The sequence below is a fragment of the Sminthopsis crassicaudata genome, chromosome 1 (assembly GCF_048593235.1).
Source record: "Sminthopsis crassicaudata isolate SCR6 chromosome 1, ASM4859323v1, whole genome shotgun sequence".
Classification (NCBI taxonomy): domain Eukaryota; kingdom Metazoa; phylum Chordata; class Mammalia; order Dasyuromorphia; family Dasyuridae; genus Sminthopsis; species Sminthopsis crassicaudata.
In genome coordinates this window covers 752204520-752227182 of record NC_133617.1, presented here as the reverse complement: position 1 = coordinate 752227182, position 22663 = coordinate 752204520, and the positions used below count along the sequence as shown (strand labels likewise).

Sequence of the window (22663 nt, the reverse complement as noted above, 5' to 3'; positions counted from 1 at the left end):
CAAGGGATGATAAGAATCAAGAACTAGAGCACAAAGGAGACAATGAAAGCATGAGAAGTCAAAACAGGAGAACGGAGCATGGAACTCTGGATCAGAGACCCAGAAAAAAGGGGGCGAGAGTTTGCTCAGCCTAGGATGGAGAAAGTAGCCAGAGACAGGGCCCTTGTGGCCCCTGAAGGTGTGTCCCAAAGCATTTAGGACATTTCTAAGCAGAGTAGAGCTGGGAGTGTGGCCAGGGAGGCAAAGAGCCTGGTTTGGGCAGATGCTCTAAGCCAAGATGGCCCCAGTGATTGGATCACCAAGAATTGAATCCAACTCAGGGAACCAGTTCTTGGGCTTCTGACACCCTTTGAAAGGGATGACGGCAAAGCAGCGGAGACTCTGCAAGTGCTAACAGCTGACCGCAGGCAGAGGGGTAGGTAGGGGAGGCCTTTGTGACCACAATTTAGCAAACAAGCCTTGAATGCTTCTCCCTAATGGGCAGACCAAGTCGAACCAGATGTTTTCCATTGACTCAGCCCCGCTTCTTCTGCTGTTGTGACCTCTTTATAAATTCCAAACACAGTGGGAAGGAGGACATCTGTTCCCTTCGCCGTCACAAAACACACCTGATGTTCTCATTCGGAAATGTCTTCGGCAAGGGCATTGGCAGCGGTCCAGCGCGCCCCATGCCCAGCCTGCAGAGCAGCTGGGTGGGCCCTGGGTCAGAGGGAACGGCTCCCGCGGCTCTCCCGCAGGTAGGTGTGAGGGAGCTCTCCTGCTGTGGTTTCCTGGCCCCCTGGACTGAGATGCTGGAGTTCTTGCAGCAAGATAAGGGAGGGAGGCAGGAAATGAAACAAGGCACTCGCCACGCTCCTCCTTGTGTTCTGCCGAGATAAACTTCAGTCGACTCTCCTCCGCTACTCCCTTTGGCTCCTGGCAGCCACTTTAATTGGGAAAATGCAGATTTTTTTTTTTGATCAAGAGAGGATTATTCTTGTTATCAGTCTAGAGCATCTTATTTCAAGATGAAAAGGCTTTGCTGAATTACAGATGGCAACATTTTTTTTCTTTTTTTTTTTTTTTTTTTTTTTTAACAAAGCTCCTTGGCGATTGACATCTCAAAGAGAAGGTATGATTTATGAGCTTGGAAAGGCTAACACCGAGCAGTGGTCGAGGCCCGGTCCTACTGATTTGTGAAATTGCTTCCTATGAATTACCTTTTTGTGGCAATCAAGCCCCTGGTAACTCCAATAAACTTCATGTGGAAAGTACAAAAATATCCCATGTACTTGCAGGGGAAGGAAGGAAGAAAAAGAAGGGATGTTGCCCCTCCAGGCCGGCTCCCGGGAGCTGGCTCCCAGTAGTTTGGCTGATAAGGCAGCAGGGTAAAGATTAATAACAAGGCTTGGTGCTATCAGTACCTGCTTGTCGATTCTCTGTAACAGGGCTGTCTGTTCAGCATGGAAATTATTGATTAAATAAAAATTGCTATTAGATTGTGATGTGATCCATAATCGCACACAATGGTGGACATTCTTCTTGGGCTTCCCGAGCCATGCGTCAAACTCTCCCCTCACGGTCATTTATATTGTCCTGACACGTCCGCTCCTTAGGCTTGTCCTTTCCCCTTCGAGTCCAGAAAGCTGTGAAGAGGCAGAGCCAGACTGGGAAGCCGAGAGCCACACGGGCAGGTGAGAAGGAAAAGCCTGGGATGGAGGAGTGCTGGACCGAGAGAGGCCCGCCCCTGGGCCATCTCTGAGCTGGAAGTCATTTCTAAGACCGTTTTATCCAGCCGGTACAGGAACGCGAACTTGCGCTTCCACAGACCACTCGTCCAGTGAGGAGGAGCCCGTCACCTCCTTAAGCAATGAAAACTGCTGGAAAGTTTGCCTTATATAGAACTGAAATCGGCCACTCTGACTTCTACTCATTTCTCTGCTCTCTAAGACCAGAGTAACTCTACTCGATCACCCCGCTGAGATTCCTTCAATCCTTAAACATCCTAGCTTACCCAAAGCTACCCAGAGCTTTTCTTCTCAAGGCTCAACATCTCCCGTTCCTTCCACCATTTTTCATAAATCACGGTGAAGTCCTGTGGCTCTTTATTATCATCCCTGGGTCTCGTGTTCCACTTTGCCAAGCCTTCTTGGTCAGTTCTGCTGCGGTAGGTCCTGGAAATATAGAGACAAAATGAAACCATCCCTGTCTTCAAGGGGCTTATAGTTTTTTGGGGAAAAATATATGCATGATATGAAACCATATTTGGAGAATAATATTTACATGTAAATCTTGGCCCAAATCAATTCAAGGTAATTTTGAGAGACTCAGAGCTGGAAGAATGAGGACAGCTTACCAACTGATGAGCACTCTTGGGGTCCAGCTACTCAACCAGTTCCCAATCTAGCTAATTATCTTATCCTAGGATCTTAGATTTAGAGGAAGGCAACCACTGAAGCCAACCTTCTCTTTTGAAATGTGAATTAAGTAGCCGAGGGAGGATTCAAATCCAGATCTCCCCAGCTCCCTATCAGAACACTATGTATTCTGATGATCTCAGCTCGCCCACATGGCTCCATTTCTTGTCTCACCGGAAAATAACATAAGAGACTTCACCATGTTTATTTTCCTACTATAGATCTGCCTTACACATTTAGGTATATTGTCAGGTTTTTTTCCCCATACTGAACATAACTTAACCATTCACTTTCCATCATGAACACATCCATGGAAACCCACAAATGGGAATCAAAATAATTAGGGGATGAAATCTAGCTGTAGACTCCATTCTACTTCAAAATGGTAAGAAATGCAGGGCTCCTTCACCTTTTTTTTTTTTTTTTTTAACCTGAGATCATCCTGGGTAAATGGTGATTCTGTACATAGAAGAGGCAGAGGTATCCTAGACCTAGGATTTTAGGTAATCTATTGGGATAATTATATATCATTGACAGAATCTCCTCATTGGATGGGATGTCAGGGTCCTCCTCAAAACTGAGTTAGAATCTCCTTATCAACTTTTCCTGACAACTAGTCATCCAGTCTTTGCTCAAGGACCTTCAGTGATGGGGAACCAACCCACTATTTACTGAGGCAGCCCTTTCCACTTTGGGCCAGTTCTCATCCTTCTGAAGTTGTATTCAAGTTCTGAAGGTCATGTGAGGGAAGAGCTTGGTAACTGATGCAGCTTGAGAACCCGGGGGAAAGTTGAGAAGAAGAAAAAAGCGCTTATTATTGGGAGATGAAGACAGGGGACTGAAGAAGGAGGCTTTCTTGATTGACTCTCATTGTCTTTCTCTTTTTTATGACTCATAAGAAAATGTATGGATTTTTTTATTGCCATAAAAAGTAAGAAAACTGTTTAGGATTTCTCATTGCTATCCACTACCCTCAGATATGCATGTTCTAACTGGCCATATCCCCCCTTTCCCCAGTGGTTGGCTTAAAATTATGTTTATTCCTGATTAAAGAATTCTACATAGATTGATTTTATTACCCTAATTTTCTAGATTAAGAGAGCAGGGAATGTAGGAAGGAAAAGAACAGGAGGGGAGGGATCAAAATGTTAGGAAAAAAACCCAACGATCGGAAGTGGACACATGGGTACATCTAGGTTTCTCCTACTGCAAACAATAGCACTGTGGATATTTTGATATAATAGGCTTTATTTTTCTTTGCAATAATACTCTTACAGTAAAATCCTAGTAGCTAGAGTACTGGTTCAGACTAAGAACAGTTTCAAAGCTGTCATATCAGAGACAGATTACACTAATTCAAACTTGTCTGTTTCTCCACAGTCCGACCAGCACTGAATTCTATTTTAAATGACTTTGTCAATTTAATAAGTTTATGGTTTCGTATCAGAGTTGTGTTCATTTCAATTTCTCTAGTTGTTAAAGAAGTTTAAGGAAATCTTCAGTTTTTTTTTTTTTTTTGATCATTTCTGAAGTTTGGAAACCGGTGATTTCTACCTTTTGACTGCTTATCTACTGGAATATCTTACACTTCTAAATTTGTCTTAATTTTATGATTTAGATATCAAATCAAAGAATTTCCCAATCTGTTTTTCCTCTTATTTTGGATGCAGCGATAACAATAATAGTTATTATTAGTGCCTCACATATATCAATAGATCACAGAAATATTAATAATATTAATAATTTTATCAATAGATTACAGAATTGTCGTTTAAGAACTAGAAGGAAACTTAGAAATCCCACAATCCAAATACTCTCAAATAAGGAAAATGAAATATAGAGAGTTTAAGTGACTTTATGGAGGATCTATAGATAATATGGATACAATGTGACTTGAATCCAACCTGTCTCCAAGTCCATCTCCTAACCACTGTATGCCACTGCCTCTACAAGGAATTTTTTTCAGGTTAACAAAAGACTTTACAAAATTATCATATTGTTACAAATAATTTATTTATTTTCATATAGTAAAATCCATAATTTTCTCCAATAATTTCTCATGTTTTGGTCATTCAAGATGATCAATCAATATATGATGGATACATATCACTTTTCTACTGATTTTTAGAATTTATCCTTTGTTATTCAGTTTATTGGTCTACTTTGAATTAACATAGCATCTGGGTAAAATGTGGAGCTCTTAACTTTTATTATCATATTGCTATCCAAATTTCAGCCTATCCCAGTGTTTAGTGGTCTTGGATTTATTAAAGATTAGTCTATTGTTTGCCTCTGGTTTTGATCCCTCTATTTTCTGTTCCATTCTGTTGATGTATTTTGATTGTATCTGGTACCAAATGGTACCATAAAATGTTGTTTTTCACCTTTTTTTTAAGTTTTTGATAACAGTAGAATAGTGGAGGCTTTAGTTCTTTGAATATTTGGCAGAATTCTTTGATGAATGTAGGGATTTTGAGTGATCCCACTGATGACTTGAGATTCTTCTATTTTCTGTTCCATCATTTCGGATATTTTGTATTTTTGGCTCTAAGCATCCATTTCCTTTATATTTTCTTGTTTCTGGCATACATTAGATTTAGTTTTCTCTTTTTCTTCTGCATTTTTCATGATTTCTTCCTTCTACCTAATTCTGACAATTTGTTTTTCTCTCCCTTTTAAAAATTAGATTTGCTAATTGTTTATTGGTTTTATTAGTCTTTTAGAAAATCATTTGATTTATATATCAATTGAGTTATTCTTGTGTTCATGGTTTCATTGATTTCTCCTTTAATGTTAGCAATTTCTTTCTTTCCATAACTTTTAATCTTGTTTCTTGTTGTTCATTTAAACTTCATTCAACTTACTAATTTTCTCTTTTTAATTTGGCTACCATAAATTTTGAGAGATATGTTTACCTCTTAGCACTGCTATGTTCATATTCTGTATACTTTTATATTTGGTAATTATATATATATATATATACACATACATACAATCAATAATTAGGTCAAATATCTATCTATGTCTGTCTATCTACACATACATGTATCACTAATATCACTCACACACACACACATATATATATATATATCACTAATTAATGATTAGATCAAATATACATATATATATAATACTGATAGTATTAACTCATATACTATTTGAAAAAAAAATTCAGTGCCCATATCTTTTGATCATATTTATTTAGTACTTATTTTATTGTAATTTGACCTTTGCTTATTTGCTTATTTAACCTTGACATGGGATGTTATCATTGTGAGGAAGAGCCTCAGTTAAGAATCTCAAGAATCTCACCTTTGATGATGCATCCGTAATTTACACTTTAGAGGATTTCCCAGGTCACTTTGAGGTTCAGTGATAACTTATGATCACATCACCATTATGCATTAGTGGGAGGACTTGAACCCAGGTCTAGTTGCATACAAGGTCATCTTCCTATCCATTTGACCATGCTGCGTCTCCTGTAAACAATATGTTTACAATTTCTGCCTTTCTGAATTCATCTATAATTTTTTTAAGTTTTGTGAATGTTTAATGTAAGTTTGAAGTTATCCTGTCTCTCAGTTTCCATTCCAGTTCTTTTAGTCAGTCAGCACACATCTGCAAAGCAGAATCCTCCCCAAACTGGCTTTTCAAAGAGTCACATGCTTTTGTAGACAGGTGCGAAGAAATATATGGAGACTCATCATTTACAAAACAGAGCTCCTCAACGCTCCTTCCAAATGAATCCTGCTCCCAACCTTCCTCTTTCTATTGAGGGGCTCGCCATTCATCCCGTCTCCCAGGGTTGCCAGCTCACTGTCACTCTTGCCTTTTCATTCTCTTCTATCACACACTTTGAATATTGCCAAATCCTGCTGTTTCTTCTTCCCAAATCTCTGACTTTGAAGTGCTTCTCTCTCCTCACATGGCACCATAACCCCTTGCTCGGGCAATTACACTGGCAATTGGGGTTCTCTATTTCACGTCTAAGGATTCTGTTCATATCTGTAATCTAGCTACTTGCCTTGATTCATATATCCCATTCCATTATTAGAGGATTGGAAGATCCCACTGTGTATTATTATCTGAATAATTCTTTTTTACAAATCAGTTAACGTTTCCTCTACAAGTCCAGTGACTTTGAGATTTGTCACACAGGTGTTTAGTACCAACATTCTCTCATTTTCAAAGGTACATTTAATCATAATAGAATTTCCCTGCTTGCTTTGCTTAATGCTCCGCCAATTTGAATCCATCTTTGTCAGGTAGTAGCACTGCTTTCCCAGCTCTGTAATTAGTTGAGTCATAATTAATTTGAGTCTGCTTTCTAGCCTTAACTATGTGTAAATCATCTGATATTAGATGTGTTTCCTTTGGGTTCGACCTTTTGGCATCCTGAGAATTCTATTTATAATCTCTTCCTCTCAGAATTTCTGGGAAATGTTTTGTTATTATTCCTTAACATAAGGAGAGCTAACTTTTTCCTTCACAGTGTTTGCTTAGCCCAGCAATTTTGGAATCTCGATAAACAAGCTCTTATTAAGTACCACTGTGTGCCAAATACTGTGCAAAACTCTAGAGATAGGAAGAAAAAGCTAAAGTATCCTTGGCCTCTGGGGGCTCCTAAAAAGATAGAGAAGATGTGTGCATTTGGATGGATATAAAATACGTGCCAAGTAAATCCCAAACTTTCTTCTATTGTTATTTATTATTTTATTCTTTGGAATATTTTTCTTTTCTCTTTTACTCATTAAAACCACATAATGTCAACCGGTCATTCCTTGACTTGACCTCCTGAGCTGATGATGGGTGAGCTAGTCTTGTTGAGTTTCTCGAGTTATGGTTGATCCCACATGTTTTTGGCAACAAAATGTATTAAGCGTCCTGTTCTAAACACGGAAGATATAAAAGCAAAACTGAAGCTGTCCCTGTCCTCAAGGGACTTCCTGTTTCTTTATGAGGAACATTCTGTTCATGGATATCTATGTGTACAATTGTTATAACCAGGCCGTGAGGTGGCTCAGGAATTAGAACACTGGGCTTGGAGTCAGCAAGACGTGAGGTCATATGCTGCCCTTTTGGGCAAGACATTTCAGCTCTATTTGCCTCAATTTCCTCAACTATAAAATAATTCTAATAAATAACATTTGCAGGGTTGTACGAATAAGTCAGATATTTGTAAAAACAAGTTACCAACTTGTAGGTAATACTTTGTTATCCAAATGCTGGCTATTATTATTATTATTAATTTTCAAATACAAAGTAATTTTGAAGGTAATGAGACTACTAGAAACTAAGAGGTTCTAAGCTCTGAGAGGTTAGAGGTGGGGAGCATTAGAGCTTTTGAAGGAAAGCAAATGGACGCAATGGGAAGAACATTTCCAGGAATGGGTCAATTGGGTCAAAAGGTCAAGGGTAGCAAGGGAGATCTTGGAGTACTTAGTCAGGACAGATAGGGTAGAGCCAAAATGGGAAAGGCGTTAAATGAGAAGCAGAAGATGCTTATCTAGAGGGTGCCGGGGGTCACGAGAGCTTCTAGAGGCAAAGGGAAACCCACTCCCACTGTATTAGGCCCAAGTTAAGCCATTTTGATACCTTTGACAATAAAAATCCCAATGGTCTCTAGGAGCCTTCTCCCTACTTTGGGAAGGCAACTCCTCCTCCTTTCTTCCAAGCTGAAGTTCCAGCATAAGATGGTGTCCAAGGGATAACAGCAGATGAATTTGATATAAAAACCAATTAGCAAAAACATCCCAAAGGAAAGTCCTTTCTGCCCATGGCAAGTATAGGGAGCAAAGTTAGGGGAGCTCCTCTCCTGGCAGCTTTCTCTGAGAAGGAGCCATCCCCTCAGCCATCCATTTACAGCCTCATCAACTTGCACAGGAAATCCAGGTAGGTTGTTGTAAACCCCTGGCATTTCTGGAGCCCAGTCTCTTCATTAGCTTACTCACCACATCCAGATACATCGGCTCCAGCTGCAAGAAGTGATCTTAGTGAGATGGAATCCTTTTATCATCACATGACATCCCTCTAACAATTCCTCCAGAGTCCTTTCCCTTTCTCCTAAACGTCAAGGAGACTCGTAGAAAAATCCCTTTGGCTTGGAACCAAATTGCTGTCTTTTTTTTTTTTTTTTTTTTGGATCATGTAAATATTTAAATATAAAGGTTGGGATTATATAATTCCCCCTTCTCTCCCCACCTCCCGCTTCAAGCACACTCTGATTCCCTTTTTGTCCTGAGGGTGAATGCTTTCTCCTGGGTCAAGAATGCAATACTGTAAGCTTGCTTCTCTCCAGGATATTATGTCTGTCTCGCTGTGTTAAAATTGCCACAAAAAGCCCTTCAGAGAAAAATGCAATGGTTATTTTTTTCATGCAGGGGTCAGAAATTGAATGATCCCTTGGGAATTCTCAATATTTAGCATTCATAAAACTACAGGTTGGGCTGTTTGAAGAACTGATATTTAGTAAAGACGGCATCCACCAAAGAGGATGGAACTTGACTCTGGAGGAGGAGGATGAGAATCAAATTCTTTCCTGTGGAGTAACAAATGAACTTCATTTTCCATTAAAATATGTTGCAAAATTTCAAATAACACGGGAACCGGGGCAAGATCATTTTTCAGGGAATCCACTTCAAGATCAGTTTGTGTCTACAGTTGTCATTTATACAATTTCACTATTAAAAAAAAAGTATTTCCTAAAAGCAGAATTTTCTCCTTTACTAGATACCATGGTAGAAGATTCCCATAATTGTGAGATCTTCTAAGAATGGGACCAGATGTCCAAGCTTCTACAAACAGCAACTTGACACCATGAACTAGAGTAGTTTCTTTGAGCTGACACTCACCAGAAAACTGTCTTCTTCCCAGAGAATAGGATCATCTGTAACAAAAATTTAAACCCTTACCTAACTACCGTTTAATACTACCCTGTTTCATACTGTGATATCCATGTCGTCAGGGCTCCAAAGGCTCAAACGTGGATTGCCTTCCTTCTCAGGAACTCCACCTGCCTTCAGTCAGGGGCGTCCCTGCCCTCCAATACGCTCTCCTGCCCTGAAGTCACGAGTTCTTGGTCAGACATTATTATATTAATAGGATATAATTTACATAATTATTCATATAACAATATATTATTATGAATTAATATGATAACATAGGATATAATTAATATAGCATAAATAATCAATATTATTATATTAATACAGACATATATTATAGTGGCCCCAAGAGACTTGGATTCAAATTTGACCCTTTCTTAAAATCTTACTACTTGAACAAACTCAAATAAATCACGTCATGGCTTAGACTTCACTTTTTTCACATGAGGTGATATGACAGCTAGGTAGCGAGGAAAGAATTGGAGAAATAGAAGAGCTGATGGAGGAGAGGGGATGGTCAGGTTGGTCAGGCTTCTGCATGAAGGTGCTGAGTTCGAGGGAGGCAGGAGATCTAAGCGATAAGCCCACCCAGTGATGGCAGAGCCCTCACATTCACAGAAAAGAGGCAAAGGAACAAATCATCACTTCACCTGCTTAAGTCCCTCTTCTCTGTCACTTCCAGGATTAAACCCAAATCCTCTGCTCGGCATTCAAAGCCCTTCCTAACCTGGTCCCCTCCTCCTTTTCTAGACTTCTTATCTTTGAACTAGTGTCCCTGGCCCAGCTTATTTTGTTTGTGTTATGTCCTTGACCAGAGGATATAGTCCTTGAAGATGGCCACCATTTTTTGCCTTTTTATGTCCCCCTTAGCACAGTTCCTCACAGCACTGAAGGCAGGTGAGAAGTTTAGATCAATTGATTGGTATAGGAAAGGAAAACTTTTGCAATGGAATGAACATGAAGTTGCAACTTAGAGGACCTGGCTTTGAATATGGGCTTTGCAGAGTGAGAGCTAGAATAGACCCCAGGAGACTGGATAACTCCTGGAGACAGGGACTGTGTCTTCCCTTTCTAGCTAGGACTAAGCACAAGCCTAGAACAGAGTAAGCACTTAATAAATGCTTATTGATTGACCGAATACACCTGAAGCATCCCATTGTGAATATGAGTGCTTGGCTTGATGGTACCATCCCCTATAGTGGTAAGCAGTAAGCACTTAATAAATGCTTACTGACTGACCAAATATATCTGAAGCATCCCATTGTCAACACGAGTGCTTGGCTTGATGGTGCCCTCCCCAACAGTAGTAAGGATGTTTAGAAAAGGCAAGGGGGTTTCCACTTATGAAATGCCAGGATTATTGTGAGGATGAAATAAGATATTGTTTGCAAAATTCTTAGGACAACTGAAGTCACCGTGAAAATGCCGGCTACCGCTGTTGTTGTCCAATCTTATCTAACTCTTTGGGACTTCATTTGGAGTTTTTTTTTTTTTTTTGGCAAAAATCTTGGAATGGTTTGCCATTGCTTTCTCCAGCTCATTTTCCAGAAGAGCAAACTGAAGCAAAATGACTGGCCCAAGGTCACACAGCTAATAAGTGTCTGAGACCATGTTTGAATTCTGGCCTTCTTGACTCCAGGTTCCCAATATTTCTGTCATATTTAAGCATCTAGCAAGTGGTCACATACTGCACAAAGTCGATTATTGGTATATCGTGATATAATATTATTGACATATAGGTGGAGAGAAGACAATTTTGGGGAGAGAGACTCTGGATGCGCGTTGCTTGATGAAAGCTGGAATGGATATCAATTTCACAAAGTAGCATGTGAGGGAAGGGCTGTCATTATCCGTGGGATAGACAAGGAAGAAAGGCCTCAGAGGGGCAAATCATTTGTTCAGGAACAAGGGGACGTCTGGAGCAGGACCCAAGGCTGATGGGAGGGCTCGCTTGGGGCCGAAGGGAAGTGCTTCCAGCCTGCAGATATTGGGAACCGAGAGACTGGAGATAAAACTGTGCTACCTCGGATATAGGGAAGGGAGGTGGCAGTGAGGGAGTCTGGTGAGTCCGTCACAGACGGCCATCCGTTTGTCTGGGAGGGGAAGCGAGCCTGCATTCAGCCCCGCTTTTCTTGAGGCATTAACGAGCCCCTTTCTTGTGACAGCACCCGGCCCACTTGGTTGGCGTTAAGTGCCAGGCATCAAAGGGACAGGCACTTAAAAGGCGCAAGCGCCTCCCCTGCTCATTTACCAAGAGACTGGAGCCTTTGCCCACCTACCTCTCTCTCCAGGGTTGGAGGAGTCCCGGGGCTGCCAGCTGGAAGTCGATCGAGCTAACACGCCCGCTGTGGATCCGAAGGGAGAAGGGGCACCTTGAAAGCTTTCCAGAGTGGCCCCCAAACCATCCCCCTGTTTCTATAGCTCTGGCTTCCCCAAGGCACACGCTTCTTTAGCTCCCATTGGGAGGCTCAAGGATCAGAGCTAGCACAAAGGGAGGTTCATGTCTTGGGTACCAGCCCACTGGGGCTCATTCTCTCCTCTTCATCCAGCAACGGCATATAGAGAACACTCGTAATTTAGCCCATCTATCTCCCTCTGCCTCGGGCCCTCGGGCAGGCCACCTGTCTTTGTCTGAGACTTCTTTGGAATTTACACACGAGTGTTTTCCCTCCGGTTAAATTATTTATTTACTTGATTAAAACAAAAAAAGTCAGGTTTTTCACAGAAGCTGCACACAGACAACAACTCAGAAACTTTAAACACAGCGAGCTAGCTAGCCCAAAGTGAAAGGAATCAAGGAGAATAATTCCCTTGGAATTACAACCAAACAATCAACGAGCATTTATCAAAGTGTGTTAAAGCACTTCTAGGCACTGGAGATATTAGAGCCACAACAATAATACTAATAGTTAATATTTACATACGTTTTCAAAATACTTTACATGTATAATCTTGGTAGCAACCCTGGGAGGGGTGTTGCAATTCTTATTCCCATTATACAGATGGGAAAACTGAGGCTTCAAGAGGGTATGTGATTTGTTCAAGGTCACACAGCTAATAAGTAACTGAGATGGGATTTGAATTCAGGTTTTCTGTCCTGAAGTTCAACAGTCTCTGCACTGTGCCAACTAGCTGCCTCAAATGTAGCCCCTGACCTCAGTCAACTCACTCAGAGAGAAACAGACAGGCAGAAAGAAACAGAGCTAGAGACAGACACACACAGACACAAACATTGAGAAAGATAGAGACATACAGACAGAGATGGAGAGACAGTGAGAGACAGACATAGACAGAGAGAAAGATAGAGAGAGACAGACACACACAGAGAGAGACAGAGACACACACAGAGAGAGACAGAGACACACACAGAGAGAGACAGAGAGACAGAGACAGACAGAGAGAGAGACAGAGAGACAGAGAGAGAGACAGAGAGACAGAGACAGAGACAGAAACAGACAGACAGACCGGGGGAGAGGGAGAGACAGTGAGAGACAGACATAGACAGAGAGAAAGATAGAGAGAGACAGACACAGAGAGAGAGACAGAGAGACAGAGACAGAGAGAGAGACAGAGAGACAGACAGAGACAGAGAAAGAGAGAGAGAGACAGAGACATAGAGAGACAGAGACAGAGAGAGACAGAGACAGAGAGACAGAGGCAGAGAGAGAAAGAGAGAGAGAGACAGAGAGAGAGAGAGAGAGAAGAGAGAGAGAGACAGAGAGAGAGAGAGAGAGAGAGAGAGAGAGAGAGAGAGAGAGAGAGAGAGAGAGAGAGAGAGAGAGAGAGAGAGAGACCAAGAGAGAGAATATGCCAGATAATTTGGAAGGGCATACTGATAATAAGTCAAGGGACCTTCTTTGTGGTTCTTGAATATGGCACTATTTTAAGGGAAGCTATCATAAACAAGGCAGCCTAGCATACTGCTTAGAGTACTGACCTTGGAGTCTACAAATCTTGGGCTTAAATCTCACCTTGGCAATTTAGGATCTGCGTGAGCCTGGGCCAGTCTTTACCCTTGTACTCTCTGTACTCTTTTGATAATTTCCTAGAACTTTATCTCTTAAATCAGAGATAGGGAGGAAGAAATCTGGAGTCCCTCCATGTGAGAGAATTCTGGCCCCCGTCCTATAGCAAGGCGTCCTGCCTCATGTAATTAAGTAGGTATTTTCTAAGCAATATACTTTGTTCAGGCAATGAATTAAATTCTGGTGATGCACAGAGAAGGGTGGAAAACGCGTTTGCAGTCACCAGCGTTGGTGAAATTGTGTGGCAGCAGGCCACACATAAGCTGGTACAGAGCAGAGCAAAACACAGGAGTTCCACAGGTTCACAGGCAAGGACCGCTCTCCGGGAGCGCTCATTTCTGAGCCCCATTGATGACAGTGGAGAGCCGCAGCCTGCTGTCTTCCCATAATCTCCGAGTTCTTGGCTGGATGGCGAGCCCCAGAAAGCCCAAGGCTGCTGTTGAAGGTGCTGCCCCAGAATCCTCCTTACCAGCCAGGGTCAGGGACAAGTGAACTCTCAGGGAGCCATTCTAGGGGTGTGGGAGGGTGAAGTTTTGAGGAGCAGATGACGGGAGATTGTCTGCTCTTCCTGGAGATTCCATATCATGACTTGTCTGGCATTCTCTTTATATATTAATCAGTCACCAGGCATTAAGCACTTAGTCTGGGCCAGGCACTGAGCACGAAAAGGCAAAAAGGAAACCTTCCTGTACTACAGCATCCCTCGCTTAGACTCTGGGGACTCTGGGGGCTGCTTTCCAGTCAGCGTCAGCTGGAGGCCTCTGAGCAGAGCTTCTGAAGATCTTGGGAACCCAAGACAGGTTCTAGGAACCGGCTGAAAGTGTAAAGATTTTAATTTAGCTTCTCTATCATTGTTGAATTTCTCAGGTCATTTCCTGGACTAATTTGGCCCAACAACCCAGCACTGAGTTAGATTTTTTTTTTTTAAACTTGAATAATTAGACCAGTAGTTACTTTAGTTGATGGATTTTATGTCGTTCTATGTCTCCCCCTCTCCTCCCGCCCTGGAAATAAGAAGGCATTTAAATCCTTCTGCTTTCTGTGGCTTGGATTCAACAGGCTGCTCATGTGTAGACTTTTGTGACAGTCCAAGGTAATATTCACGGATTCAGATGTGCATGTGAAGCATCAAGTCTTATAAAGACGGCACGCTGTACGTGGTCCAGCACATCTGTTATCTTCATATATTTCTGTATACTTTTTTAACTTTTCTGAAATGCTAATAAAGTTGGGGGAAACAAAAAAAAAAATTACTCGTCCTTTTACAGGAAACCCACATCTCTTTACCACAGGAATGCTCCAGAATTATGAACATAAGAAATGGCATTTTCATTTCTCCCTCTCCCTCCTTCTTCCCTCTTTCCCATCTCTCCTTTTCCCTCTTCTTCTCTCCTTCCCTATTACCCTGCCTCTTTCCTTCTGCCCACTCCCTCTTTCCTTCTCTCTCACTGCTCCCTTTTCCTCCCTTTGTCTCCCTTCCCTTTCCTTCTCTCTCTGTGCCCTTCCCCCCTCTCCCTTTCTCTTTTTTCCTTTCCCTTCCCATTCTCCTCCTCTTTCCCTCTTCTTCCTCCCCTTTCTCCCTCCAGTTCTCCCTCTCCCTCTCCTCAGAAATTGGGGCAAGATTGCACTCCTTTCCTTGACCTTGACAAAGCACGAGGGCTCTTTGTGGGTCAGGCTTTTCTCTAACCTATCTCTAGAATGCAGAATGGTTTTATCTCGGAGCCACCATCAGTCTTAGAGCACTGGGTACTGACTTTGGTGGATACTTTCATGGATAAAATACCTTTTTCAAAAGTACCAGACCACCTAGAGGATCAGTAGATCAAAGAGCTGCTGTTGATAATATACCAAAACGTGGCGGTGCAATTAGCAGCGCCCTGGGATGAGCTCTTTCCCTTAGCTCAGAGAAGAGAACGCTTGGAAAGAGTGGTGATGGAGGGGTGGGCACGGGAGCCAACTTCACGTATTTTAAAAGTCTTCTCGCGGACAAAGGTTGGTCTTGACCTTTTTTGAGGCCAGAGCCTGAATCATTTACACTTGTATGGGGAAAAAGCTTTCTAACCATGAAAGCTGTCTAAAAGTACAATGGGCTCTTTTTTAAAAGAAGGGACGAGATTCCCCTCATTAAGGATCTTCAGGAAAGAGTTGATGATCGACGTGTCTGAGATGCTGTGGAGGGATTCGTTTCTGGATGTGAGTTAGAGGAGCGGAGACTTGTCACCTGAGCCAAGGCAGCTCTCAGCTCCCACAATACAGTGCTGCTTTCAGAGAAAGTCAGGTTGGAGAAAGTTCAGAAAGACATCTTGCCGTTCTATTATACTGTGGATTTTTTTTTTTTTTTAACATGTGTATTGTTATTATAAGTGATTGTCTTTAAAAAAACAAAAACAAAAACAAAACTCTTGCTAGACCACCAACCCTTAGATAGAGCACCAGCCCTGAATTCAGGAGGACCTGAGTTCAAATCTGTTCTCAGACACTTAACATTTCTTATCTTTGTGACCCTGGGCAACTCACTTAACCCCAATTGCCCCAGCAAAAACAAAACAAAACAAAAACAAACCAAACCTCTTATGAAAGGAAATAGTACAAATTCTTCTAAAATGTCTATTTGGAAAATATGCTACCTGAAAGGAAGAAAAAAAAAAAAAGAACAAAAACAAGACTTAAGGAATTATTCAAAAAAAGAAAATGGCCAGCTTTCTTTCTCTTTTCTATGGTGAGCTGACATATAGACTGGAATAATCCATTTCTGTGTTATTGTTTCTTCTTTCCCAAATATCTCTGCAGCACATAAATAATGATCACATCCATGGGGAGAAGAAGGAGTTTGTGTGCCGATGGCTAGACTGCTCAAGAGAACAGAAACCCTTCAAGGCCCAGTATATGCTGGTAGTCCATATGAGACGTCACACGGGAGAGAAACCACATAAATGCACTGTGAGTAAGGGGACAGCGGGTGCTAGGGGCTGATTATCTTGGTGAGAATGGTGAGGGACAGTTTGGTTGTTGGGGTTGTCCCAGGCTTTGGGGACTCCTTATGGAAGAGAATAAAATAATTTAATCATGGCTTTTTTTTTTTTTTTTCAAGAAAGGAATGGATGAGGGAATCATAGGGTTTAGGTTAGAATCAGGTTAGAGTTAGGAAATCCCCAGTACTGGTGGGATAGCAGAAGCCCTTGCCATTTGCCTGAAAAGCAGTCAAGTTATTTGAGGCAACTTCCTGAACCCATGGTTCTAGAAGAACCCAAAATAAAAGAGGTTCTCATTCTTTAGAGTTAAGGGACAATATGGTTTCATCAACCAACACCTAACTTCAAGGTCTGAAAATCTGGGCAGGATTCAAGTCCTTCTTTTAATAGCCTCTGGCTGTGTGACCTTGGACACTTGAGTCACCCTCTCTGTACTAGAGTGAATTCTGTAAGCCTGGAGATCAGATGAGATGTTGCTTTGCATTGGTAGAGGGAGTTTCCTCTTTGTGAAATCCCCATCCATTGAAATTACAAGCCAATATATGAGCAAACAATTATTAAGTGACTACTGTGTGCTAGATACCGTAATAAATGCTTGAGACACACATATTGTAGGAAAACCATATCTTTGTGAAATTCCCTTCCATTGAAATCACAAGCCAATATATGAGCAAACAATTATTAAGTGACTACTGTGTGCTAGATACCATAGTAAATGCTTGATACACACATATTGTAGGAAAACCATATCTTTGTGAAATTTCCTTTCATTGAAATCACAAGCGAATATATGAGCAAACAATTATTAAGTGACTACTGTGTGCTAGATACCATAATAAATGCTTGATACACACATATTGTAGGAAAACCATATCTTTGTGAAATTTCCTTTCATTGAAATCACAAGCCAATATATGAGCAAACAATTATTAAGTGACTACTGTGTGCTAGATACCATAGTAAATGCTTGATACACACATATTGTAGGAAAACCATATCTTTGTGAAATTTCCTTTCATTGAAATCACAAGCGAATATATGAGCAAACAATTATTAAGTGACTACTGTGTGCTAGATACCATAATAAATGTTTGAGACGCACATATTGTAGGAAAACCATATCTTTGTGAAATTTCCTTTCATTGAAATCACAAGCGAATATATGAGCAAACAATTATTAAGTGACTACTGTGTGCTAGATACCATAATAAATGTTTGAGACGCACATATTGTAGGAAAACCATATCTTTGTGAAATTTCCTTCCATTGAAATCACAAGCCATTATATGAGCAAACAATTATTAAGTGACTACTGTGTGCTAGATACCATAATAAATGCTTGAGACACACATATTGTAGGAAAACCATATCTTTGTGAAATCCCCATCCATTGAAATCACAAGCCAGTATATCAGCAAACAATTATTAAATGACTACTGTGTGCTAGATACCGTAATAAATGCTCCAGCTACACATATTGTGGGCCAGCCATGCTTACCTTCCCAAAGTTCCCATTCTAATGAGGGAGATAAAGTTGTTCACGTCAGTCCCTCCTCTGACTCATGGGCAACAGCTTCCCTTGCACCAGGCTGGCATCAATAAAGATCTGCCCCCCCCCCCCCATTTTGGGAGTCTTCTGCCATTTTGTCTGTCTCGTCCTCCACTGGGAAATGGGATTGTAGTCTGAGAGACAACCTGAATGCTCTTATGCATTGAGCCTTTCCTTCCCAGAGTGAATCAAGGGGGGAGAGATGTGTAATGTGCATGATGGCTTTGCTGATCTGAACAAATTCTGGGTCCTTAGGGAAAAAATATATATATATTTTTGTATCCATATGAAGGAGTGGGTGTCTGACCAGAACCATGGTCCGAGACTGGGCACCCAATGTCCTCAGGCACCCTTTTTTTTTTTTTTTTTTTTTTTTTAAGGCTATTTGCTAGCCCTGACTGCAGAGACTTCACCTGGCAGGGTGCTGAACTGGGGAAGAACTGCAGGAAGCAAGCTCTCCTGGGGGCAGGTGTTCCTTGGGATCAGATAAAGCCCTGAATTTCAGGGCTACTCACTCTTTGTGAGCCAGCTCCTCCGGGATTAATCAGCCCCTGTCGATATTCTAATCTTGATGTCCCTGTCGTTCTTAGTTTGAAGGTTGTACCAAGGCCTACTCCAGACTAGAAAACTTGAAAACCCACTTGAGATCTCACACTGGAGAGAAACCATACGTCTGTGAGCACGAGGGCTGCAACAAGGCGTTCTCCAATGCCTCGGACCGAGCCAAACATCAGAACCGGACCCATTCCAATGAGGTAATTCAGAATGGAGGAAGGCTGCCTCCGCCCAGGCACTGGGAGGGATTATTGCTGTGAAAGACTTTTTGTTCTTCCTGGACTATTTGTGGTAGATGCTAATAAGGGACAAGTGGTTTTCTCTTCAGATCTCTGGATATTTAGAGTGGGACCCTAACAGGTGGGCAACTGGGGCTTGTACTGGCTGAACCCAAAGGTCCTTAGGAGCCCTAGAGTTAACAGGGGATAATTATGATCCTTTGAAAACTCAAACTTTGTGCATCATCAGGGTTACTGAGTAATTACCCAGAGGAAGACTAAAAGCACTGGAAAGAGGGAACCTTTTCGTTGTCCAAGAATTCAGGCCAATGCATGATGCCAGTCAATTGATTATCATTAATTAATTAAGCGTCCACCATGATTTTGCTCCACTAGCACATCTCCTCATATAATTTAGGAATGGATTTGTATGGATGCATCCTACACAGCAGGGTCAGGGATGTGCTTGGCACTGGGATTGCTAAACAAAAGGGAAATGGGTCTGTACTTAAATACTAGTAGGGGAAGCAGCACATCCACATGTAGAAAGAAACAAAATCCACCGGAAACACAAGGAATACACAAGAAATGGACAAGCAGTTGAGGGATAATAGAGGTCTCAGGTAGGAGGTAATTCTTGTGTTGGGTTTGGAAGGAAGCTGAGCTGGCAGTAAGTAGGACAAGCAAGACCTTAGGCTGCATCCTGAAGGATGAAAAGACAGGTGCTGGTAGAATTTGTTAGCAGAGGAGCTGCAGCCTTGGAAAAGCAGTGGTTCAGTGGAAAGTGAGTCTAAAGAGCTGAGTTTGGGCTAAACACCTTGGGCTTTGTCTAATGAATGGGCAGGATACTCTGACCTCTCAGGGCCCTTATAGGCCCCCCAGCAATGTTCTTCTGGTCCCTGTCCCTGCAGAGGATGGGATGAGGGCAATGCATAGGACTAGATGAGACTCTGGGTGCAATTCATGAGGAAGCAAACTCTTTCAGATTGGGGTTGGGGAGATCAGGAAGGACTCCATGGAGGATCTGGTACCTGAGGGGAGAACTTAAAAGAAAAACAAAGATATTAGCCAATAAATGCCCCAGCAGAGAGTTCTTTTTTTTTGCTGTTTGGTGGTTCCATCTTCTGGTCATCCATATGCAGTGATTTAGTCCCTAAGGAATCCTGTTGATACGAGAAGCCGTTTGAATGACTTACGTTCATGAGCCCAGAACATGGAGAAAGATGCATCTGCCTTGCACAACTTAACGGACCTTTGTTGTTGAATTGATTCACTAAGTGTGGCAGCTGATACTATATTGCTGATTTAAATCTTAATTTCCTGGTCTCCTTACTTCACTGCTAGTCTCAGAAATTAGGAGAAAAGGTAGCAGGATGCAGAGGTCAAAAGCAGACTCGGTTATCTTAAGTCTTCTAGAGGGTGTCGGACTGCAGGGGACCTCCGAGATCACGTGGCCCCCAAACTTCTTTATTTTACAGAGAAAGAAACTGAGTCCAGTGAGATCTCTACTGAGAGCTAGTAAAGACATCAGAGGCCCTTTAGTCTAATCCTCTTATTTTACATATGGGGAAACTGAGAATTACTGAAGCTGATTTAGCCGAGGTCATGTAGGTGACGGAGTCACCTCCACACTCGGCGTCTCTACTGGAAACCCAAGGTCTTGGCCACAGACGCCGGGCTCCAAAGGAGAATTTAGAGAATTAGACTCACACACTGACAAGATTCTATTTTTTTACTCTGACTTGTAAAACGTATATTCATTAGAGCTAAGAGAAGCCTAATCCAAGGGAAAGAAATGTAGTGCCTTTATGCCCCTGACTGTTTAAAGCCATCCTTTCTAAGAGTTTGAAGTTAGCGGGTGCTAGTACTTTGTAAGAAAATATTCATCTGCTCCATTCTCAGATGGGGAAAAAGGCAGCCTCCCCTCTCTCCTGCTCTTTGGGTCCTTGTGCAAGAATGAATCAATGAATAAAAGTGTGCGCTAATCATTCCTTCAGTGCCAAGCTGGCACTAAGCCCTGGGAAAAGCTGAATACAAAAAGCCTATACAGGCAACTCCAACACCATGGGACCAGACTATTTTCTTCGCCCTTTCCTCGTACTCTAATTCAGGTCACAGCATTTAGTTCCTTAAAATAGAGCTGGACAATCATCAATCGTTAGGGCTGGAAGAAATGACAGATCATTTAGTTCTAGCAGAATATTGATGCCTGGAGAGGTTATGTGCTGCCAGCTCATCACTGAGAGAGAGCCTGGTCTCCTCTCAAACCATTGCACCAAGAGGTCTCCCTAGGCTACTTCCAATACTGGGTACGAGGTACGAGGACTTACCCATAGGCAACGACTTGAAAAGAGAAGGCACCTTACATGGAGGAGGGAACAACCTGTCTCTTCTAGACTGTCTGAGTTTTCTCTCCAACCTGCTTTTCGTGATTCATTCACTCTTTTCTCCAAACACACGAAGTTAGGAAAACCAAACCTCCTCCCATAAGTCAGTCTGGTGCTGTCTCTTCCTGCCGCCAAGCAGCTTCCTGCATCACAAGTGCTTCTGGTACCTGCTGGGCTGTTTAACTCTTGGCTAGATACTTGACCAGCTGGCTGAAGGCTAAAGTAGGTTCAGACCCAGGTGTGAGGAGAAGTTAATGTTTGAAGGTCAGAGATGGAAAAGGGTAAAGTGTCTCTGTCACTTAATGTCAAGTGGAAGGAACTCAGGCTCCCCGGGGGGAATCACATGGAACGGTGTGAGGTCTCTGGGGATGCGCTTGGTGCTTGCTATTTCTCTGAATGACCTTCAGGTTCCTCATCACACGTGGAGAAGAGATTGGAACAAGTTGGAGACTCCAGTCAACCCATTTTGAACTATGATTTTTAACGCCAAGGGTTTTACTGCAGGGTTTTTGCTGTTTATTTTGAAGCCTCATATACAAACAATTTAATGCAGAATTTAATAAGGAACACTCTGGCAAAGGGAAACAGTGTTCCTTTTGCCAAAGGGTCTATCTGCCCATGGAACTGTTCTATTGGGCCCATTAGTCAGAATTTCCTCTCACTCTTTTTGAAAAGAAACTTTCCTGGATGTGTTTCTTTTAATCTAATTCCAGCTTCACTTGACTTTATGGTCATTGGAATTTCTGGAAGGGATCTGGCATCTTGTTCAATATCCTATAGAGTAGCTGTGGTTTAGAGTGGTATTTCCCCATATTTTGGGGAATCCAAAGAAAACAGAATGAAAACTCTAGAAAAGAAAGGGGAATGCTAAGAATGACTATCCCTGGTCTAAAAGATGAATTAAGAAATTGGTTACATAGGCCAGTCTCCCAAAGAATCATTTATTTTCCATATGAAAAATAAACCTAAAATAATAACTCCAAAATGTCCTTGATCCCACTTTTACCTCTTTATCACAAGATTATTTAATAAATAAGGGGCATAGTAGTAAATGTTTAACAACTGGCTCTCACACACTCAAAAAAGATGTACATGTGACATACTTTTCAGTGTAATTTGTTTTATTCACATTTTCTTCATTTTCTATAATCAATAAAACAAACCAAGCCCTGATTTGTAGTGTTTTGTAATTTCTGAAATGTAAAAGCCTCACACTGAAAATTTTACAGTTTTACTAATGACTGGTCTACCCAGAACAACACCTTTTAAGTTTCCAATAATGATAATAATAATAATAATAATAATAATAATAATAATAATAAACCCTAAGTTGAATTTTAGGCTTTGCCATTTATTAAAATCACAATCTTATACAATCAAACAACATACATTTATTAAATATAAACTATGTGCTTGAGGCTATGCATAAAAAAAATGAAACCATGCCTATCTGCATGTTAGACAACAGCTGGGCAGTGTCTGAGCTTAAGGGCAGAAGGTCCTGAATTTGAGTCTTGACTCAGGCATATTCTAGCTGTATGAAACTGGACAGATCTTATTTTTCCGAATGTTTGTTTGCTTTCTATGGAATGGGGAGAATCACATCACCATTTTCCACAGGATTATTGAGAGGATCAAGTGAGATAATATTTGTAAAGCACTCCTTTATGCTAGTTA

At 41.6% G+C, this 22663-nt stretch overlaps 1 protein-coding gene across 1 annotated transcript in view; it reads left to right on the top strand.

Moving 5' to 3' along the window:
- GLI3 (GLI family zinc finger 3) overlaps positions 1 to 22663 on the top strand; it is a 79253-nt gene that overhangs the window by 42412 nt on the left and 14178 nt on the right. The window contains exons 7-8 of the mRNA XM_074284508.1: positions 16096 to 16245; positions 18417 to 18581. Of these exons, the coding sequence (XP_074140609.1) occupies positions 16096 to 16245; positions 18417 to 18581 (315 nt within the window). The remainder of the gene's footprint in view (positions 1 to 16095; positions 16246 to 18416; positions 18582 to 22663) is intronic.